Source organism: Hyposmocoma kahamanoa, unplaced genomic scaffold (assembly GCF_003589595.1).
Source record: "Hyposmocoma kahamanoa isolate Upper Pololo Valley unplaced genomic scaffold, ASM358959v1 262, whole genome shotgun sequence".
In the NCBI taxonomy this organism is placed as follows: Eukaryota; Metazoa; Arthropoda; class Insecta; order Lepidoptera; family Cosmopterigidae; genus Hyposmocoma; species Hyposmocoma kahamanoa.
The window spans coordinates 734,801-758,215 of record NW_020653765.1 but is presented as its reverse complement, the minus strand read 5'-3'; the positions used below and the strand labels follow the sequence as shown (position 1 = coordinate 758,215).

At 34.7% G+C, this 23,415-nt stretch overlaps 1 protein-coding gene across 3 annotated transcripts in view; it reads left to right on the top strand.

Annotated features, from left to right (window-relative positions):
* The window catches only part of LOC113228892 (transcription factor SOX-6), a 468,781-nt gene that overhangs the window by 431,313 nt on the left and 14,053 nt on the right, over positions 1-23,415 (top strand). For all 3 annotated transcript variants that reach the window (XM_026462325.1, XM_026462323.1, XM_026462324.1), the window contains one exon: positions 20,486-20,656. In XM_026462325.1, the coding sequence (XP_026318110.1) occupies positions 20,486-20,656 (171 nt within the window). The remainder of the gene's footprint in view (positions 1-20,485; positions 20,657-23,415) is intronic.

The following is a 23,415-nucleotide window of genomic DNA, read 5'->3' as shown; positions in this document are numbered from 1 at the left end:
AATCAAAGACTTTATTGAGTTTTAAATTTGGAATCTCAATAATTGTGCGCTTTGCATAAAACGTTAAGTACGATTGTTTTTGTGCGGCATCATGGCTAATGAGAATGGAACTGGCGCTGAGATATTTATTTGATAAGACGATACATTTTATTGCATTTTGTTGTTTTTGAAGTCTTAAGAAATACCCAATACAGAAACAATCGAACTCACTGTTAGTTTGTTCTTCAAAAGCAATTCACTTCTCGATTTACTCTTTTTTCCTCGAATCTAGAGTTGTTAATTGACGTCTACGGTGACCGTACGGTTTATACTGTGGACACTGGATGAGGAGCTCCCGGGTTGGATTCTCGGTACGGTAGAACCAAATTGGAAAATGAACTTTTCTGAATTGGTTATAGTATATGTTCTGGGAAGTGCCCCAGAGTGAATTCCATTGATCTGGTACTCTAAATACAAGGAATTAGTATTGTTTACTTGGCATATTATTATTGTTCTAATGTACAAAAACAAATCAAGTCAAAGAATCATTTATTCCATAGGTAAAATAAATTTACACTTGAAAACGTCACTTTTAAGCTACTGCTCGTTCACTATGCTGACTTCTCTGAGAAGAACGAGCAAGAAAGTCTAGGGATTGTTCGTTTTAAATAAACTTAAATGCTATGGAATACACTTTGAATCAAATTCTTGTGGAATATAGTGTCGTCCGTTCATACATTTCTATCTAACACTACAACAACAATAATCTACAAGTTTGTAATAACACTTTTCAATTAAAATATTTTTAATGTAGTTTTTAAACTTAGAAAATGACATACTTCATTTATTTTTCGGAATCTTATTATTACTTATACAATGTTTACTTATACAGTTCTCCATAAAAGAGTGGTTAAAGGAAATTATGGTTTCGTTTTACCATTACGCATACTATTACACATTTAAGAAGTACATTTTTTTGTGATAGTTACAAAACCTGTCTTTATCACGAATTAAAGCGCTGAATAGACAAAAGCCGAGTGTTTATTATAGGAAAGCAGTATTTAGATCTGTCTACTATTTAACATTGAACAGCGTTCTGTTGTTTGTTATTTTATTAAGTGCTGCGATCTCCGTACATTTATTGTAATGTTTTCAGTACATCACAAAGCACGGTGTTTATTCTAAAGGCAAGTGGCTCAAATTGTGTATACGTTCTCGTCTACAGAGTTTTATACTGGGACTATTCTTGAGTTTCCAGTATTTTTGGCTTCTGTGAGATTGTGCGGAGTAAATATTTACGTTTGACCGCCTATATTGTTGCTCGTGAGGTTAATATCTTTGTAAATAGGGTGTGCCGATAGATAGCGTTGATTGAGTTATAATAACTCTATTTGAGGTATTTTTGTTCTCATAATAAAGGTTTCCCGGACTTTGTGGTTTGCCGCGTCGTTGAAATAGACCGCAGACTCTATGAATGTATAATTCTTATGAAGATATAGTTCGTATAGTTCGAGCACTAAGAAAAAATTACTTCGATCCAGTTAGATTCAAACTAACTTCTTCCAGCCAACCGTGCCAGACGCTGTGCCAACTAGGCCACGGAACGAACTAGCGGACCTTATGAATTTTTGTATGTTGTTGCAAACCTTTGATTTTGGTTTTTAATAACTTTTTGCCATAGTGCCATCTGTGAGAAATGGATTTCTTCATCTTTCTATCAATAATTATAACAAACTAGTGGAGTAATTTTGCAAAAATAATTGAATATCTTGGTGGTCAAACATCGTGACTTCATCAGTAAACTTAAAAAATAATTTCATCCATAATTTCAAAAATTCAGATAGAGAATAAAAAACAATATGTAGACAATATAAATACACAATATTACACAATTTAATATTAATAAGAAGTTAATGGTTCGAATCCGTGTGGCGACTTGTAGTCGATGGCCTTATGTATAGGTTTAATACGTTACACGACCTTTTTTATTATACTAAGTGACGGGACAACAAGTCGTGAGCCTTGTGGTAGGGGACACGCCTGTTAGTAGCAGTTTCATTGCTGCTCAGAGGTTTAAATCGAATAAATCTGAGGGAAACTGCCACTGCACCCGTCACCCTGAGACATATATTGACAACATCGAGTATATAACCAGAAATAGAGACGAAATGTCATTTAATTTGTTTGAAAACTATACTGCCAAATCATTACGGTGACAACTGCGTTCCGATTGGCCAGCCCGATTTCGAAACAATTGACGGGTGTCGTCAATTGTTTCACTTCAAATCGTCCAGTTAAAGTTGAACTTTGCTATAATGGACGAAAATTGAAAACATACTTATTTAACATTTCATTACCGATGAAATATGGTTGTGTTTGTTTTGTAATTAGATGTTTGCTGTTTTTCCCATACCACCGAATGGAACAGCCGCTATAGTTAAAGATGTTATTTTTATTACAATAAATACAAAATATTTTTGGAATAAACGGAGACTTACACACACAGGTCAGTTGTTGGCGCTATATTATTTCAGCTTTCTAATTTGTGATTGTCTGTGCAAACGAGAGTTGATATTTAAAATTGATATAAGGCCCATTTGCCTGATGAGTTGCCAGGGATGGATGACCCTTATTTTGTCTCTGTTTCTGGTTATATACTCGATGGTTGACAAGTATAATTAATACATCGAGTGTCGTCATATCAAAGCACATAACCCAAAAATCAACATCATTCATTTAAATTAATACATCTACCGACTAACGCACATAAGTCAAATTCATTTGTTACTTCATAAATTTTTTAACTAAAATTTTAGTGGCGTCTTTTTCAAATTTATAATTTTCATCACATCTTCCAACATTACAAACACCACAAAAAAATATACTTATTATGTATTTAAAAATGATACACATTTTAGCTTATTTAATCCGCCGACCTTAGCTACATATAGGCGACAGTAGCCGACTGCTATAGAAATCAATATTAATAATTTGTAACAAAAAAACTTAAAAATTGTATTTTTTAAATACTAAGAATCTATTTTTTCTCCATTATAGTGCAATGGCATTTTCATGCAACGTTGAGCGTCTCACTAGGGAGTTATACTATCTTAAATGTAAAGATTTACTACTTCAGAATTTTGTTACTTACGTGTGTCTAACTAGGAAGTAAACAGTTTTAAGCCCCATGTGACTGTAATTTCACCAGCACCCTTACTCCTTAAAACCGGAATGCAGTAATATTCACAATTCTGCTTGGCGGCACGAATAGATAAGGTAGTGTATATAGATACATAAGTATATATGGACTTTTAACCACACCAACTACAACACAAAATCTTTCTTGTCTGTCTTCGCTCCTATTACTATGTTATAAACAATCGACATTAACCCGCTCGTGAACGAAATGTTGACGATTGACAGATGTCAAGTTTGACTCTTTTGACAGATAGGAATAGCGCCAGAGTAGCTGTCAGCGAGTGGGTGTAAAAAATCCAAAATTTATTGATTGGAATTGAGAATAGAATTATCGTTTACGTCAGGCGAATTCCTAACAATTTCTTAACAATGTTTCATTAAAGTTGACTTATGTATATTGTCAATAACCTCTTTAACCTCCCAAGACATAGTAAACTATAATGGGAAAAGCATTGAACGCTCAACGTACTAAATATACAAGTGTGTGTCCTCCGTTTCATGAGAAAAACATATTTTTCTATATACACTGCGTTCATATAGACCATATAAGATACTTTTATTATAATGTACACTGGGCGTGATCATAGGAACAATGTTGTCTGGACCTAAATCACTTCACATAATATATTATTAGTGTTGTAGATCGTTGTTATAGCGGTTATAGTATAGTAGATATGTTAGTAGCATTAGTGAACTTGGGACTTTTCAATTTAAGTCTTAGGGTGACAGGCGCAATGGCAGAGCCCCTAAGATCTTTACGATTTGAAGCTCTGAGTGACATTGCAACTGCTATGAATAGGCGTGTCGTGTACCACCATGCTCAGGGCTTGTTCGTCCCGTAAGTTCGTATAAAAATAAAACTTAAATATTACTTAGTAATTTCTATTCGAATGTGTAGTCATGTAATCTATTCCTCTTTTTATGATACCTAAATCTCTCCCTGAGCAACAACAACGGCGACAAAAATCATAAACAATAAATCCAACAAATAATGATAACGTTGTAAAATTATATTATTTCATATAAATAGCAATATGCTGTATTTTATACTTGATTTTATTTTTCAAACCACATTATATGAATGTGAAAAGTGCTTACTGATGACTAAAGATAAGATTTTTATAGCAAAAATATCATCTTTCGCTTCAGCAAGCCAACAAAAAGGCATAAAGGCATAGACATCTCAAGAACATTTTTACTTCGCTGCATCCTCGTTACTGCATTTCATCCGGGTAACAAGCGGGCTCGACTTTAACCGGGTAACTTGCTTTAGTCAGGCTTGTTACCCGGCTCCGCGTGGTTAACTTGAGTCTCCTCCAATTATTTCTAGGCTAGGCTCAAACCGTACGGAAATGCAACTTTTAATTTCGGACTCTTCACAAAACCGTAACTTTCATATTGCATTTCCCGTCGATCTTTATTTTCATTGGAAAATGGTTTGATACTCAACCTGTTATTATGTTTTTAAAAAGTCCTTTCTCACAGCTTGAAGAGTTTATTCATAGAATGTAAATTGCCTTAAGATAAACAAAATCAGATATCTAAATATGTGTTCTAAATATTAATTCAATCATTTCCCTGAGAAGTTCCACATTACGTAATTCCAAAACATTAGATTCAAACAGAGTTTCGTGGAAACATTCAGAATAGGTGCTCAGCCTTTCATCTTAGATACTTGTAAACATTTCATATAAATACGATATTATGCAATTAAATGACAGTTACAAACATTATAGTCTTGTTTCTTATATGAGAGATTTCAAAATTTCTGCGAAATTTTCCAGTATCTTTTTACATCGCGAAGTTGTTTGATATTTTTTTATCATAAACTTTGTTTAAGATTGAAAATATGCGAGTTGCAATTTGTTTAAGCGAATAAAATTTATAAATTTAAATGTTGATGATCGCAAATATGAGTTGCAAAATATTTTACTCGGGGAAATTAAACGTGCGATGGTATTTATGGGTGATTTTTCAACTTCAGTCTTGCTTCTTTCTAATTATGTGCTGTAATTTGTCTTTATGCAGTTTATATTCTTGCACGTAAATGCTTAGATATTTAGCAATACGAACTCATAATAACAACACCGACAATCCCCATAATATTAAATTCACTATTTCCCATTTTTCCCGTTTCCCAAAAGATTAGGGTTCCATTAGCGACAAAAGACAGGTGTGCGCGCTAAGCTTTATTAATCTTTTCTCTCTGGTCGCACTTTTGTGGCATCGGGCTGAGCCAGACACAAAGCCGTCATGTGAGAGTTTTAGTTTTAGTTCGATGTACTCTGGAACATATCCAAATGTATCGAAACATGAATTGAAAGTCCAGAAAGACCAAACATTATCTGTCACAATAAGGTAGCAATATCGCTCATCACAAACAATGCAATGCATCATATATGGAAGGTCAGTTTCCCTTGCAATTAATTGCAGTTAGTAACAGTAGAGCTCCTAGTGAAAGAGTTCGTCCAAGGATACTTCCCAGCCACCTTACCTATTTCTGCCGCCGAGCAGTAATGTGAGCATTACAGCGTTCCGGTTTTGAAAGATAAGGTTAAAATTACAGGCATATGGGACTTGTCAACTTATGTCTCAGGGTGGCTGGCGCAGTGATTGTGCTCCTCAGAGCGTGTCGATTGCAAATGTCGCGTGTAAAAAAAAAAAATATTGTGACTATAGTGGAAATGAATTGTGTTTGCATTAATATTAGGCATAACTGATTGACGACTTTACCACCTCAGTCAGCCGTGGCCGTGGGTCCTGTAAAGAACGCAAACATTGGTTTGTTTGAAAAAATAAGTACACGCCATTTAGATTCGAAAAATAAGTTTCATTTTCAACATGAAAGAAAACTTACACTAACTTTAAAATGTTCCAAGAAACCTTTACAAAACTCATTTGTACAGCGTTATTATACTTTCATTTTAATTAACAAACTCGAGTGCATATTTAGAGTCGCTATTTAATTTCACGGAGGCTGGTTCAAGAATGGCCCGGATTATGGCCTGAATGCGAGGTAGAATAATGACGGCTCTCCACAAACTCTATCGCCTACAAAAGGTCATCTTTACGGGAGGAAATCATATCGTAGATACGTGGTCGGTACGTATGTCATTTAACGTTTTCAGGTTTATGATTTCTATTGTAAATGTATATAAGATACCCTCTTACTTATATAATATTTAATCTAAAAAATACCCGTCTCTTCATGCTACGGTGTCTCCAGCGGTACTTGCCTGGCTTTTACATGTTCTTCGACATAGATTTAAGCAATTGTTTTATCTTAATGTTGTATGCTTTGCATTGAAGAATAAAGTCTTTTTATTTTTTGTTTAATTTCTAAAGCTCAAAATCAAGCATGAGTCAGGTTCGACTTGTCAGCCATCATCATCATCGGTCAAAAAACAAACTGTATTAAGTCTTGCCGATAATTTGGCTGCGCATTCTATCCTAACTAGTACGCAACAGCGTATTTCGTCCTATGTTCAAAGTTTTGACGTATCCCCTCTCAGATATGTTAAGTCATGAGGTAAAAAGCCACGTGTCTTGAAGAAGAAACCTTTGTCTACGAAGAAACGTTGGCTCTGTGTGTGTTCTGCCATCTTTAAAATTAATGAAAATGAGCTCTAAGGAATTTATCGAACTGGATCGAGTGTAACGTTTCCAACATAGCACCTCCCGCCAAAGAAGTAGAGTCCACCCTCACATCATTAACGTTTGGTATTTTAAAAACAATTTACAATACCAGTCAAGTACAACTTCGAGAAGCAAGCCGACATGAGGTTTCGTTTGGGCTGGGCGGCATACGGCAAGCTTAGCCACATCTTCAGGTCGTCAATCCCACGGATTGTAAAAACAAAGGCATTTGACCAGTGCTTTCTAGCAGTTCTGTCCTAAGGAACCGAGACGTGGACATTAACAATAAGCCTCACCCATAAATTGTAATTCACTCAACGTGCGATGGAGCGAGATGTGCTTGAGGTTTCTCTGATGGATAGGATTCTAAATAAAGTCAGAAAACTAAAGTGACCGACATAGCTCGCAAAATCAGTAGATAAGCTGAACTAACTGTGGGATATCTGCAGAAGGGACTACTAAATCAGACTTATTCTGGAGTGGCGACCACGTCAAGGTAAACATATTGTAGAATGCTTTACGGCACGATGGACGGACGATCTGAGCAAGGTGGCCGGCAGCGGCGGGATGCGGGCGGCACAGGACCGGGAGAGTTGGCGCGCTCATGGGGAGACTTATATCCAGCAGTGGGTGCTTCTAAGCTGATGATGATGATGATTGTAAGACCATGCGGCTATCACTGTCGTTCCTTCCTCGAACCCGCAAGATTATTGTTTATGCTTTTTTGAAAAGCATGTCAACAGGGCTCTCAAAGGCCAACAACGCATAGGCAGTTCATCTGATGTTCCAGATGTTCATGGGTGACTATGACGACCTCATATCAAGCGTGTGTTCGTGTATTCGTTTGCCTGCTTTAGATAACCAAAAAAACCGACCTCAAAAGTCATTAATCCACCATTTTGCCACCCTTAGAGGTGGAATATTTTCTTCAAATTTAAATGGTATCACTACTAAGATACCCTCTTTCCAACAAAAAAATGATCATTAAAATCAGTTTCTAAATGCCGTTATCGCGTAACATACATACAGCCGAATTGAGAACCTCCTCCTATTGTTTTGAAGTCGGTTAAAAAAACAGCAACGTAGTCACACAACGTAGACACAACTGCCTAACGTCGTTTACAGGCTAATTTTCAGGTTGGTTTTCTCTACCCAATTTTGGTGGTAATTTTTATTTAAGTATATATTAACGTTAAATTTTAAATAATGATAATAATATTCTAGAATATTTAAATAATAAAGATTGCCACCGAAATTAGGTACGGAGAAGTAACCTGAAAAATACTCTACAGAGCGTTTGACTGTTCTGCAGTTGTGGCTTATAAACTTACTTTTATAAGTCATGATTAATTAGGTAGGTTTTTACTGAGACGTGCATTCATATTGACGTAGCAAATTTTGTAAGGATGTCTTAATTACTATTCTTAATAGAGTAGGCTGAGTCTTTCTATATTTAGTTATATTATAATGTTTCATGACAGAATCAAAATATTGTTATGAGCTTACATTAGCAGTACGCACGTCAACAGTCTTTCAACACGAACATTGTCCCCCAGGTACGTCCATACAAATCCCAACGCTATTATTTCCGCTGGCTAACGGAAAACAAAAATAAACATAAGAGGCAGGGAATAAAAGAAAAGTGAAGTGGGACGAGCAACCGAGAAGGCGAGAAAGGGTGGGGGTGCAAAAGAGGAGGTCTGGGAGGATATTTCTCTGGGGCCCTTTGGTTTCGACTCTTTGTTTATAGTCGCGTTATTTACGGTGATGTGCTTTGGGTTACTTATATTTTTTTGCGGGTCGAGTGTTTGTCTTGTAAATTTCTAGGAGTAATTTTAGATTTTTTTTTGTTTCCTTGAAAATCTTACAAAACTTGTCATTATGATTCATGGTAATATTTGCTTGGATGTCTATTATTATGCTTTTTCGTATGATGGGAATACTGAAAATATCATATATAATAAATAATTTTAAAATTACTAATAAGTAATTGATCAAAACCATCAAAACCTATTTTATACAACACAATGTTAAAGATAGTCCCTCCTTAAAAATAAAGAGAACAGTATAAAATTTTGTCTTCCGTCGATCTATAATCTCCAAAACAAAAGACTTCAAAAAATGCCGTCAAAGCCCGGATGCGTAAAAGTTTGTTAAAATTGTATTATAAAAAGAAACCGGTCCAAACCAGTACAAAGCGGTTCCTTGATGTGGCAGGTTAATTAATGATTTATGAACTATACTGATCTGTCGCTAAGGAAGCTGTAAAACGATATTTGATAATATCTGTTCATGTTGTGAGAATAAGGACCGATTACAGATAGAGACAGCTCGACGTAAAATAAAACATAATTTAGTAAAAAAAATTGTTGAAAGAAACATAAATTAAAACGAATTAAAATCGATTTTTCTAGAATAAAGAATTTTCTTTTCTAGAATATACAAACAAAACCACGTTTCAAGCACCACTTGTAAAAGACAAAACTTTGTAGAGTACCTACTTGACTCTTGTCCCAATGAGCTTACGAACTAAAAAAATAAAGTCCTGTATTCTTGCTATACTTGTAAATAATGGAAATGATTACATTGAAATTGTAATTACTAGTACAAACCAACATTTGCAGTTTCCATTCAATAATTGCAATAAATTAAGGAAGGCGCTTACAACCTTTCACAGTAAAGACATAGCATCCCGATTGTGGTTTCTCCAAATTAGTTTCTGATTTCCATCGACCGGCGTTCGGGCACGTGGCGCGATGATGACGTTTTTCATTGCATTTTTAGCGCCATTCAAGTATCTTCCGAAGGACGTACAATGTTTGTGTTTTTTTGTTATAATTCCTGCGTGCCGGAATAATAAATAGATATTTTGATCATGATGAGAATTTCTAAGTCTATAAATCTGTTATAGACTTCTTAGGTTGATATATTGATAATAAAACCTTTTTTCGGATCTAAATCTATATTTGTGTTTGAAATCTATATTTGTTTTTAACCGAACTCAAAAAAGGAGGAGATTCTCTCTTTTGTGCGTATGTTACGCGATTACTCAGATTACTTACTTACTTACTCCTATTACATTTGTGAACCGATTTGATTCTTTTTTGTTGGAAAGAAAGTACCTGAGTATTGTTCCCATTTAATTTTGAAGAAAATATTCCATCTCTAAGAGTCGTATTCCAGAACTCTACTCAATGCTCAAGTCAGGACTTGAGCAGACTTTAGTATGATTTCAAGCACTGGAAATACGACCCTAATGGCAAGGATTTGAGTATGGTTTTCAGTGCTCACTGCAAGCTAGGTATGAATCCGGTTTCGCGCACTTTCCAGTAACCGATTTCATAAAAAACACTTATTAATTAATTCCACAAACTTTTGGTGTGTGTGTGGTATATTGATACTTACCTATGTTGTTCTTTTAGTTTTAGGCAAACTTCACCACAGAGGATATTAATAAACTTCATTGATCTTCTAGCACAAGCTAATAAGAGATGTCTTCTAGTTTGAAAAATAGTTACAAGTTTTTTTTAAAGTTATCAACTAGCTATGACTATAAGGGTGTTCGAAAGGCCTCCCCTCATATTTTTGGTACATCTACAGCTTGATTTTGATTGCCTCTTCCGATCGGAAACTGCGTCTCTTCCGAGTCGAGGCGCATAATTGTGATTCACAACTGGCCGATCGGACACTTTCAAATCGGAACAATAGTTGATTTAACTCAGAAATCAGAAAGGTATAGTAGGAATCAGATTCAGCCAAAACCCATCTGATTTCGAGAATCGGATGGGCTAGCCGATCGGATCGATTCCAATTTCAATTAAAATCAGCTCACCGATGCATCCTGGGCAACAATCATCGAGTATCTTACGGCTTGGCAAATCCTTTCGCCACGATGGCAAACATATCTCATGCACATTTCGGCATGGCGGCTACTTGTGGCGTGATCGGCCTAGCTAAATTCTGCGTCGTGATAGTATATGCCATCGACACGAAGCCTATGAAGACTATGTGCCCTGTAAAGGGTGAGTATACTCTGATCGCGCAACGCTTGGTAATGGAAAATGATAACCTTCAATGAGTATGTTTACAGTGGATTAAACTGATATCGCAATCAGAGTAAGACATTTAAGATAATCAGTTTCCATCACCAAGCGATCGCGCGATCAGAGTATACTTACCGCCTGTAAGGAGCCCAAACATTGGTTTGTTGAAATAGTTTCATTTTCAATTTTAAAATTAAAATTCAACTGTTGGTATACCGCTTGCAATTTGAACTGAAGTTTTATATGTAAGTATTTGACTGTACAATCACAATTCCTAATTAAAGAACAGCACATTCATGCCAAAGATACATTCCGTCCCTGCAATCGTTACTAAAGATTTTCCCTTCATATATTGCAGATTATAACGAACTAAATATATTGTTGTTCCCATTAAATCGGCTGCAAAACGCATAATCACGGCGCTGAACGCAGATAAGATCAATGCATTGGCCATTAAAAATCGCAATTCATGGTGCATCACAATAAACGCACGCGTAAGAACATGGTAATGAGAGGAGCGACGAGCGGAGACAGTGTAACATGTGTAGATAATGTCAAGAATTGTAAATACACTGTGGAAGATATTTTTAAGAAATGATTTAAATAAAATTAAAACTGCTTATTTCCAAATCATACACACAAATTTTACAAAACTGTGAAGTAGTAAATCATTGCATTTAAGGATTAAATGACTCCCTAGTGAGACGCTCATGGTTGCATGACACTGACATTGCACTACATTGAAGCTGGGGAACATCGCGTATGTAACCAGCACAATCATTACTGTGTCAACTGCGCTCTGATTGGCCAGTCCAAATTCGAAACAATTGACGGGTGTCGTCAGCTGTTTCAAATCGACCAGTTAAAGCTCTTGTTAAAGCTTTGATGTTTGCTAGAATGGACGAAAATTTAAAAATTACATATTTCATTACCGATCAAGTGTGATTCCGTTTGTTTTGTAATTAGATGTTTTGATGTTTTTCCCAGATCACCGCATGGAACAGTCCCCCATAGTTAGAGATATTATCTTTATTACAATAAATACAAAATATTTTAGAATATACGGTGACGTATACACAGATCAGTTGTTGGCACTGTACTATTTCATTACTATACTACATTATTAATTACTATTTTCATTTCTAATTTGTGATTTCAGTGCAAACGAGAGTTGATATTTAAAAATGATATAAGGCCCATTTGCCTGATGAGTTGCCAGGGATGGATGGCTCTTATTCCGTCTCTATTTCTGGTAGTATATAATCGATGCAAGGGAAAAACGGGCTTACAGTACTTAAAAAAACAAGTGTGTATTCTTATGAAAATTAAACTATTTTTTCACGTCTAAATCGCGTATATTTGGTTTTTCCAATATACCTATACCAACGTTTCGGACTCTTCAGTGACCATATGGCCTGTAAAGAGTCCGAAAATAATAAGTATAAATAAGAAAAAATTGGTTTATTTCCAATATGTAGCAATCGTGAAAACCTAAAAACTCCACGTGTTGTAGAATGTTATTTCAATAGGATAGTGACTGAGGGGTCAACGGCATAAGTCCGGGAAACATACATATTATCCTCGGTGTTTTGTGAAAAGGGCGAATGACTATTTGAATATATTACGTACAGTTTTAAAATTCAATTACGGTTTTAATTAAGTTTATATATATAAATATTTTCAAACAGTCGTGAGAAATTAAAACAAGCTCTACTGAAAAAATTTTCAAAATGGCGCTTTTGCCCTTCCTAGAAAACACCGACGATATGTACATATTACCGCTTGTGGAACGAGTTTGAAAATATATAAATATAAATGTTTGCTTCCAAAAATAAATTTATTAAAATAAACGTTACCGTTACGTATAAGATTTTTTCAAATAACTATATTTGTGTCGCCTACTAAGGCGACACAAATTAAATAGGATGTTATCATTACCGTAGAGTAAAAACCTAAGTCACGCATTTTAAATAGTTGATTTTTACTGATTTTAACTTAAACAAAACTTATAAACCTGAATCTTAATTATTAAAATAGTATAGCTTCAAAAAGAGGTATAATTTAAGTAATTAATATGCTAAGTATAAACATTATTGTGTTTACTAAATTTTACCATTTTTATATTAGTCCTGAAACATTACATATAAATCACATACGAGGTATTCAGCTGTTAAAATTCTTGTTGAATTTTTTTCTATAATATCAAATGATGGAACGAACAACTCGTGCCCCTGGCAGTAAGATACACGCTTGTCCGTTACAGTTGCAGTGCAATTCAGAGCTCCAAACTGCAAAGGTCTGTTGGGCACTGTGGGCACCGCCACCTCTCTCATCACCCTGAGACATGAGAATTGACAAGTCCCATGTGCGGGTAATTTCACCAACACACTTACCCTTCAAAACCGGAACGGAGTAATGTTCACATTACTGCTTCGTGGCAGAAATAAATAAGGTGGCAGTACTTCCAGTAGCTACAAAAAGGTATCTGCGTAACCTACGTTTTACGTCATTTAAATAGCATTCGAATTTGTAAGTTAAAAACCGATACAATTTCTATAGATTTTCTTGTAGACGGGATTATCTAGAAAAGAGCCAAATTTTATTGTTAAAAGATTATTAAGTTGCTAACTGTCACAATAACCCCTCCCCAATATCGTAACTGGATAAAAACCTGTGATAAACAGACGGGCGATCTCCCGTGGCGGAGTAGACTTGTCTGACGACATTTTGCTCTGCCGATTTGACACTTTAATTGGTGGTCGTCAAAATGTTTGGTCTTATAGTTCGGTTGGCGCTTTTTTGTGGTCTCTTTATTGGCGTTGTTTGTTTATAGACCTTGTTTTTGGTGATTAATTGTTTTAACTTTTATGATTTAGAGCATTATTCAAGAAATGATTCAGTATCATTATATCTGAACCTGATTTATTACTTATTAGACGTAAAATTTGTTACTTAAAAATGAAATGCAAATCTTGACAATCGCAATACAGAGTACCAAAAAACCGACCTCAACAGTACGTGGGATTACGTCTATTTGTCAAGTTTTATTGAAATCAGTTACCGGAAAGTGCATGGAACCAGATTCATCCCTTAATTTGTCGCCCCTATAGGTGGACTATTTTCTTAAAATTTATAGGGAACCAATAGTGAGGTACCCTCTTTGTAACAAAAAAAGAATCATCAAAATCAGTTCACATATGCTTTTTAGGAGTTATCGCGTAACACACGTAAAAAAAAATACAGTAAGTAGTATTGATAGCCGCCTCCTTTTTTTTTGAAGTCGGTTACAAAGTGAAACGTTACTAAATGAAACCTACATTCCTTTTTTTATATGTTTAATATTTAAACAAAGCTTAAACTTAAATATGATCGTGGCGTATTGTGTGTAAAAAAAATTAGATGAGTTTTTTTCCAATTTATTTATCCTTTCAATGACATTTTTACAAATACATAGATAAGACTCTCTCGAATTTCGTAAAAGTATATTGGAAGAATTTGGACACAAGTTTGAAAGCATGTTTCTTATTAAATTAAAATGGCTGAGAAAAGCTTGGAAACTACTCGAATGAACTTGGACATATTAGAAAATTATCCAGTTTAAATTTAAATCTTGGGCAAAGTTCATTTAAAATTCAAGTTACTGAATGTTTTGCTCTTTACACAATCTTCCCAAAAAACTAAAGATAAGATAAGGTAAAGATAAATTTAATTTCAATATAACTTAATCTAATAAATACAAGCAAAATAAATGTAAATAAAGCTATTATAGTATTCAAATAAGAATGAAGAATGGAATCTAAATTTTACATTCTTCATAGTAAAGCTATACATTTTAATTTTAACATCTAATGTGTAATTGCGATGCCTTAACTAAGTGAATGTATACCTGTATTTTAGGCATCTTTTTGGGCAAATTTCTTTATATTACAGCTCAAAAATAGATTTTCTACATGTAACAATAAAATAATTAGTAGTTATAAATTAATGGTTACTTATATAAAAATACTGTTCTCTGTACCCTGGCTGTTGTTTAATTTTCAGCCACATTATTATTGTAAATATCTAATATTACTCATGTTCAACAAAATGCTTATAATTTTATTGCTTAATCCGATATATAACTTTAGTTTAAATAGCAGTAGAGCTCCTTGTGAAATAGTTGGTTTAGGGAAGTGCGGCCACCTAACCCTTTTCTGCCGCCAAGCAGTAATGCTCACATTACTACATTCCGATTTTGAAAGGTAAGGGTGCTGGTGAAGTTACAGGCACATGGGACTTGTCAACATATGATTCAGGGTGACGAGCGCAGTGGCCAGTGCACCTCCGATCTTTGTAATTTAAAGCTCTGAGTAGCACTGCAATCGTGTTATGAGTAGGAGTGTTGTTTACCATTAAGCGCACGTTTTGTTCGTCTCGTCCTTTGATATCTTAAAAAAAATGCTTATTACAAGTTTACATTACCACGAGTCGTGTCATAAAATGATTGTGACTCGATCGTATCATTTGCATCAAGTCGAATCAAATTATTATTGCAAACTCAGCGTATGTAATAAATAATAATTAATTCTCCGCGTTATTGTGCAATCTGTTGTCGATATTAAAACGCTGTTAAATGTAAGGCAAGAAATGGAATAGGGTCGATACGGATTACAAAAATTAATTCTACAATAAACCTATGCATTTTTTTTTAATTGTCGACGCGGTGGCCTGTATTATGAAGGTCTAATACAAAAACAAGACAACACTTATAGACTAGTATAATAATACAAGATAATATTATACTTCCTTTCTTCTCCTTCCTTTCTCTATTCTTCGCTACTTAACGCCGCTACTGGCCATGCTCCGTAGTGTTTTGTACACAGCTCGCTTGACATGCGGCAGATTTGTCTTATTTCCTTAGTGTGATAACCAAGGAATTTGATTTTTTAATTTTTTTGAGAATTCTTCAAGTTCCGGAAAGTATATTTCATTTCCAATTAATAAGGTGGTGATGTCACAATTACGACTCTATATGCTGATACAAAATTTGAAAGTATTTGACCATATATGAAAGTATTTGAACATATATTACTGTTGCATACAGTTAAATATCGGATCAAAAACGAATGCAATTTCAATCTATTGAATAGGCAAACGTTTTGAGCCATAAAATAAGGTGGACGTGCTGGTGGTGTAAAGACAAAGACGAGATCTCTGCATCTACCTTTCTTTCCATTATACTTTTCTACAACTATACTTTAAATAACATGTCACTTCAATACATATGTTCTTTTTGCAACTAAAGAAATAGTTCCCTTTCTTGAAGGTGGTGCAAAAGACAATTGCTGATATTTCATAAAAATAATTATGCTTACAAAAAAACAACACAATGAAGTCTCAACTACACTCCCTGTCCAAGGATTCTACATTAGTGATTCATTTTGATATATCATCGCGTCCGTAAATCCCTTTCCAACAACACTACGGCTCTTTGAGCCCTTTGCACCGCATTATGCAAATTTTAATTTATTAATAAAATTTTAAAATTGACATTTTTTGTTTTTTATTCCCTGTAGAACAACTGCAAAGTTTTAATAATATAATTTGAATGGTTATCTTCTTTTGTGCGGTCAACAACGCATTAAGATATACAAATTGTCACTTTTTTAACTGCAAACTTTAAATTTTGCAATTTAATTTGTTTAAATTTAAATTGTAATCACATGAACTGCATTACTTCTGCACGCAACTCCATATCAAATGTAAGCGGATAACAGTGTGAATGCAGTCGATGCCATTGCCAATTACTAGCGCAGTGTGTTTGCTGTTATTTTCTCTTAACCACGCTTTGTAAATAACATGAGTTGTGTATAGTATTTAGGGGAACAAAAAACACAGTCTATAAGGTGCTTAATGAAATAGTAACGAGTTATTTCAGAATTTAAAAATATAGCGAAATTCTATTAGATATTTTTTCATTAGCAACATGCGTTAAGCTCTCTCCTCTATTTAAGTGGGACAGTACCAGCAAATTTATAGATTCTAATGGACAAAAATATCTTTTATATTGGTAAAAGAACGATTGGTATAGGTATGGATGTGCTGTAATATAGTAGTTACTTGTAACCAATATGCTTTCTAAACTGAGCTCTACCATAACCGTCAATTTTGATTCTGTTCTTTATCTAAAATTATTATAAAATAAAATCAAAACGAAGAATTGTTCGCATTAAATCAATTTTAATCTTAAAATACTATTAATCCCTACAACCCTATTACAAAATAATAATTAAAACAACATATCTAAATTGACGAATTTAAATCTATGTCACGAAAACCTAAATTCCTTCACTAGAATAATCTATCTGGAAATGAGAACATGTCGTCCCAGTGACAGTAAATATTATGATTTCACCCAAGATCTTGCATCTCTTACGTCAATGTGACGTCGGTTTCATTATACGAGTTTCAGTATATTTTCAACTATATAATGTCTACTATAATTTGATCTCTGACAATTAAATCAAAGTGAGTAGAAGTAACATGTTAAGGTGACATAACAGCACATTCAAAAGCATTAGGAAATCAGTAAATTATTAATCCTAATTCTCTTATAATCGATATTGTCAATCTATATTATAATAGCATATGTTTGTTACAGTTTCTTGTAGATTGACCAGTAGAAAAATTTCCAATTTATTCACCAAATTTTTTCTTCAGGTTATAGATACGTCCTTTTATTACTTGCGAAAAAGTTGCGAAAAGAAATTATCTTGATAAAATTACTTGAACTTATGTATATTGGTTAACTTCGCAAATTGCCAAATTTTTATGTCATCCAAAATAGGCAATAATTCTGTCAAGAGATCACGTTACAACATTCACTAATTCTGTCAGAGATCACGTTACAATAGTCTTAATATAGCCTAAAAAAACTGCACACTTTAATCTCAGTGCCTTTCTTCATAAAGATGAAAATCGTTTGCGTCACCACTCTAAATAAGTGGGATTACACTATTTTGATATCGGCTCCACTGTATAAATTATGTCACGGCATGTCCGGTCGTCACTTCTGATCTCTTTGTCAGTTCCTACTACACATTCTGGGGGTTTAATATATTTTTGATGTCTCCCTTAGTGATGCTTTCATCTCTATCTATAATCTCATGTGTTTCTTCCGTGACAATAGCTTAATTATGATTTATTCATCTTGAGATTTTGTAATCTCCGGGATTACTGCTTCATCTTTCTTTGTACGTATTACCGTTTTATATCTAAGATCTCGACAACAGGAGGTGCATGTTTTCTCTGACTATTTATATCGGCAGCCATCTTTATTGATCGGACATCGGTGAGCGTACGTCCTGCAATGACGTCGCCAAATCACGCCTAACTGTTTCTATTGGCAAAGCTTTCTTTGTCTACCTCTATCTAATTACAACACTTCATCTTGTATGTTTCTTGTACATCCACGTGTATTCTTTCATATCTATGATATATTTGCGAGGGAGAACCCACCTGTGCAAGAACAAATAATCTGTTACACCACAGCTGGCGTCCTTTATCAAAAATCACATTTTTATATCATCTTTAACATTAATAATGCTATCAAAATGCGGTTGAAATGCCAAAACGACGGTCGGCTGTAAAATATAAGCGCCAATTGCTAGGACATATCCGCAGAGCTATTAAATAAAAGTCTTTTTACATTAGATAAATCGCGTACGTTATTCGGGAACATCTGTCCCTTGCCGATTACGCCCATACATTATGCTCAGTTTGTTGTTTTTAATAAAAAGTTTAATCCGTTCGGTTATGACGGCAATTTGTCAGGCCGATGGAAAAACTTGGTCGATTACAGTGGCGCTCGTATCGGCAGGACCTATTACCGCCGCACCGCACGCTCTTTTTATTTCTGCGATTATGTCATGTTTATTTATGCATTCGCTTTTGTCTTCCATTAGCGCTTCGCTTTTATCTTCGACGAACATTTTTGACTTAAAATGTATCGCACTGTCAGAAGCACAAATATGCACATTTGCACGATACTTTTTAAATTTGAAATCTTCCTTCATATTTGCATGAAACGTTTTAAGTCGTCCGGAAACGTGAATCGTCGTTCAATTTCATCACTTTATAATGTCTTACTCCCTACAACCATTAACAATTCAATGCGATCTAAATAAAGAGCCGATAAAATGTATATAGAGGAATTCGTCACGACTCCTTGGCAATTAATCGGGTTTCTTTTTTTTTGGAATTTGCTTTATGGCTGGCTGGAGATTTAGTGAACGTCCTCCTTGTTGACTTGTGCTCACGTTTTAGTTTATTCTTTGTCGTGAATGGAGTTTAAATGTGGTAATATATTGTGAGGAACTAATTTCGCGCAGAAAGCATCTCTTGTTAAGAGTTATTGTTGAAAGTACCGCAATTTGTGGACCGGTTATAGTGGCAGCGTTCTTTCTGTTTTCATTTCATTTCGCCGTTTACCTACACTTGTTATTTTGTTAAATAGCTCGTAACTGTTGTATGAAAAACGTGAACTCAGTGAATTCGGCGGCACGGATTCAATTAAGACTCCTTTAGAATTTTTTCGAATGGACTTATATTTGATTTTTATTTATTTAAGCACTGATTGAAAAAATCTTCCAAATATCTTGATAATAATGTTTAAATCGATCGAGAATATTCCTCAAATGTCGTTTAGACTTATTTAGTGGACTGCTATGTGATATTCAACAGACAGCTGTGGGCTATTGCTCAAACAAGTCTGAATTAATTCAGTAACCTACAATAAAAGCTTAAGTTAATGATTTGAATGCTATTTAATGACAGCATCTACCATGAACGCTTTAGTTCCCATTTGCCAACTTAATGATTTATAGACCGATGAATGAAATTCATTAATCGTGTCATCGTTATTATAATTTCGATTTGATTCGTTTGTAAGATGTTGAATTTATATGATTGTAAAAATGTTGATGACGCTTTCCATTGACGTCAACGTTCGACTTTCCTTGTGTTTGTTGAACTGTTAATCTTATTTTTTATGGTCTACAGTTATTAAAACATCTAAATGCTCCATAATACTTTTAGATATATTAATAAAGTTATTAAGTCGAACCATTCCATTAGGTACTATTGTACAAATGGTTTGACAGTGTCGTTCGTCGTGTTTGTACACAACGTTTGCATCCCTTTGCAACTGAAAGCTAAACTTGTGTTGCATTTTATCGACTCCTGTCGGCAAAGCTGGCTTTAAATTATCAACTGCTATCATTGTCTTCTCTGTATATTTCTTTTAAAATTTGTGATATTTTTTAGATAGATTAGATATTTTTCTCTTTCATCTTTCTTTTGTTGTATCAAATACCCTGAGATAAAATTGGAAATGAAACTATATTTTCCAGATTTCGAAATGCGTACCTTTGTTTTTTTTTTAAACAGCCGAGTCAGCCCAGTGACCACCGGACCTATAAAGAGCCCGAAACATCGATTTATTCGAAAAGTAAAAACGAACATTCGTTAATTTAAAATCCGAATAAAATAGTTTAATTTTCAATGTACACGAAATTAATTACCACATACTCCAATTTTTCTATAAGTGTATATAAATATTTTAAGAACAAACTCTATCTCTATTGTTGCAGAACATTGGCAACGTAACGGCAGAATTGGAGCTGCAAAGACTGCAACAGGAGCAACTACGACGGCAGGAGCTGGTGCGGCGAGGACAGCATGGGTTGTACCCTGGCCCTCCGCTGGCACTGCTACCCTTGCTTGAGCAGATGCGGCCACAACCACCGCAGACGCCGCAGAATGTGAGTATTTAGTTACATCGCACCATTAACTATCGTATATGACATTTTTGTCGCTACTTTCAAGACGTCTCTAAGGCTCGACACCCACTGGCCGGACAGCACGGCAAGGAATTTTTAGGTGACGAATAGTAACATACCTTAAATTATAACATTATAGTTGAAATTTTGGTTACAATAGTCATAGCTACAAAAACAAAGCTTACCAGCTTAGGGATACCGAGCTGGCAGCCTTCGGGATAATTCGACTGCCTTCGGAGTGTTTCGGTATGTCTCCGAAAATTATTCATCCAAAATCTTCTTCTTGGAATATGGTTATCTTTTGTTCTTCAGCAAGATCAGCAGCTTTCTATTCTTGCAACGTTACGACTAATCTGAAGAGAGGCTAGGCTCGAGCACGATGTCGTGACGATATACTTCGGCATGCCTAAGGATATCGCGGTACCTATAATGCCGTCGGTGTTCGCTTGCATGTAGAAATGCCGTAGAATCCCTTGCTATGCCATATACCGCCGATGGGTGACATGCTTTATTTAGCTCCAAAGCGTGTACATTCTCCACTAGTACTCGTATGTCGTCGTCGTATATCTACCTTTTTTATTATACGGATATAACTAAACGATAGAACGAGATCGCATCACCTACAGTTCAAAACATAAAGTGCTATATAGGTATATATATGTGTGTATATATATATGTATAGGTATATGAAGACCCATATATGTATATATGATTAGCTGGTGCCCGCGACTTCCTTTTTTAACTTGAAGAGTAACTGATCAGAAACGTAGAAACATTGTAGATACAAAAGGCATAAATATTAATTATTAGATCCCTTACTTGAGAAATGATTGGTTCCCCATACAAACTTTCACTCCCTTTTAGATTTATTTTTGTGACAAAAAGTAGCCTAAGTACTTATCCTAGGTCCCATCTATCTCTACACCAAAATTAACCAAATTTGATCCAGTGGTTTAGGCGTGAAAACGTAACAATCAGTGCTACTTTCGCATAATATTAACTTGGATTGTTGCAAGTATTTAGTAAAAATTTTTGAGCAACTTTCAGTCAAATTAAAAAAAATATCAAATTAAAAAGTAGAAATTGCAATCTACCACGAGTAAATTACATATCACGCTGCAATCATTTTATAAAGTAACTTAATGTGATAATACACATAAATTTAAAAAGAGAAATTGCTCATCTCCACACGTTTAAACGTTAATTAGTTTAAAACAAGACTTTCCAGTCTATTGACCTAAAAAAAAGAAGATGTAATAAAGAAATTGATTTACCAACATTAGATTAGATGTCCATTCAAACGTTAGGTAACATCCTGTGTATAGAGAAACCAAGTTACTACTGCAGTCGATTGCGCCGCTTTTAGTTTGTGAAAAAACATATGTCGAATATTTTTTTTAAAAGCATTGATTAGTTTGTAGCAATGTACAATAAATGACAGTGTTTATATGAACAGAAATAAGAAAGAATAATCATTGTCAAAAATTCGACTTAATAAAGTTTTATGATATGGGCCTACCACGCCAAGATATTAAATAGATTTTATCTATTTGTTATCTGATGATTTCATAAAATAAATTATATAGTTTAGAATAGGATACGTTAGCTTTGCAAAATAAAGTAATTAATACAAATCATAAGTAATAATTGGCCTATGTGAATATATTGGCTAATTATTACCACTGCTTCCTACCGCAAAGAGAGAGTTTGGGTAGTAGTTCCCACACGGGCCCACATCCACGCATCATTAAATTTCTTTTGCAGATGTGTGCAGGTTAGTAAACCTGCAGTGAAGTGAAGGAAAACATCCCCTAATGAGTACATTAGGGAATGTTTTCCTTCGCCGAAAAGCTCACGGTAAATTTCAAATTAAATTTCGCACTTAAATTCCGAAAAACTCAGAGGTGCAAGCCCGGATTTGAACCCGAGACCGTCTACTGAACAGGCGGTATGTATATACCTAAACTCTGCATATATCTCGAAATCCCTGAATGATTAAATATAGAAGACCAAAAATCAGAATAAAATAGTTATATTTTTAATTACAATTGAAAAACTCTTGCTCTAAATGCACTACCGTAGTAGCTATATGATACACGTCCAAAATATAGAATAAACTACAATACAATAATTCTAGGATTTCATATGGAAGTATTGAAGAAGTTGTAAACCGTTAATGTGCCGTGAACAGGATCACGGCAATAAAATAGAATACTCCGGTCCACATAATTTATTTCGTAAGTAAAGTCGAAAGAAAAAAAGGAAGGATAGGATATAAAAAACAGGTACAACGCCACAAAACACTCCCTACTTAAACGTGAGACAAACTTATAGCGAAAGGGTCGAGTTGTACAATATTACTAGGTTAGATAGATATTAAAATTGGCACATGATTTCGGTTTGGAACTGGTAAAAGGATCAAAATTAGACGAGCAGCACTGCAGCGATTGAGCAGAGAGTGACGACGTAACGAAAACAAAGTGAGATGACGGGCAACGGAATTTAAGGAACAATTCAAAATTTTAAAACAAGTGGCCAGGAACCGGAAAAAACATGATAAAAGGCGGAATGACGATGGAAGGAGGTCGCACCGTCACAGTATTATCCATTCAATGCGTATATATTCGTATCACATAGAAAAGCTAAAATATTGCACATAATATAGATGCCGCTACAACATATAGATTTGGCGTTAAGTAGATAAAAATTGAAGCTCAAATTAAAAATTCAAGTTTTCTGGT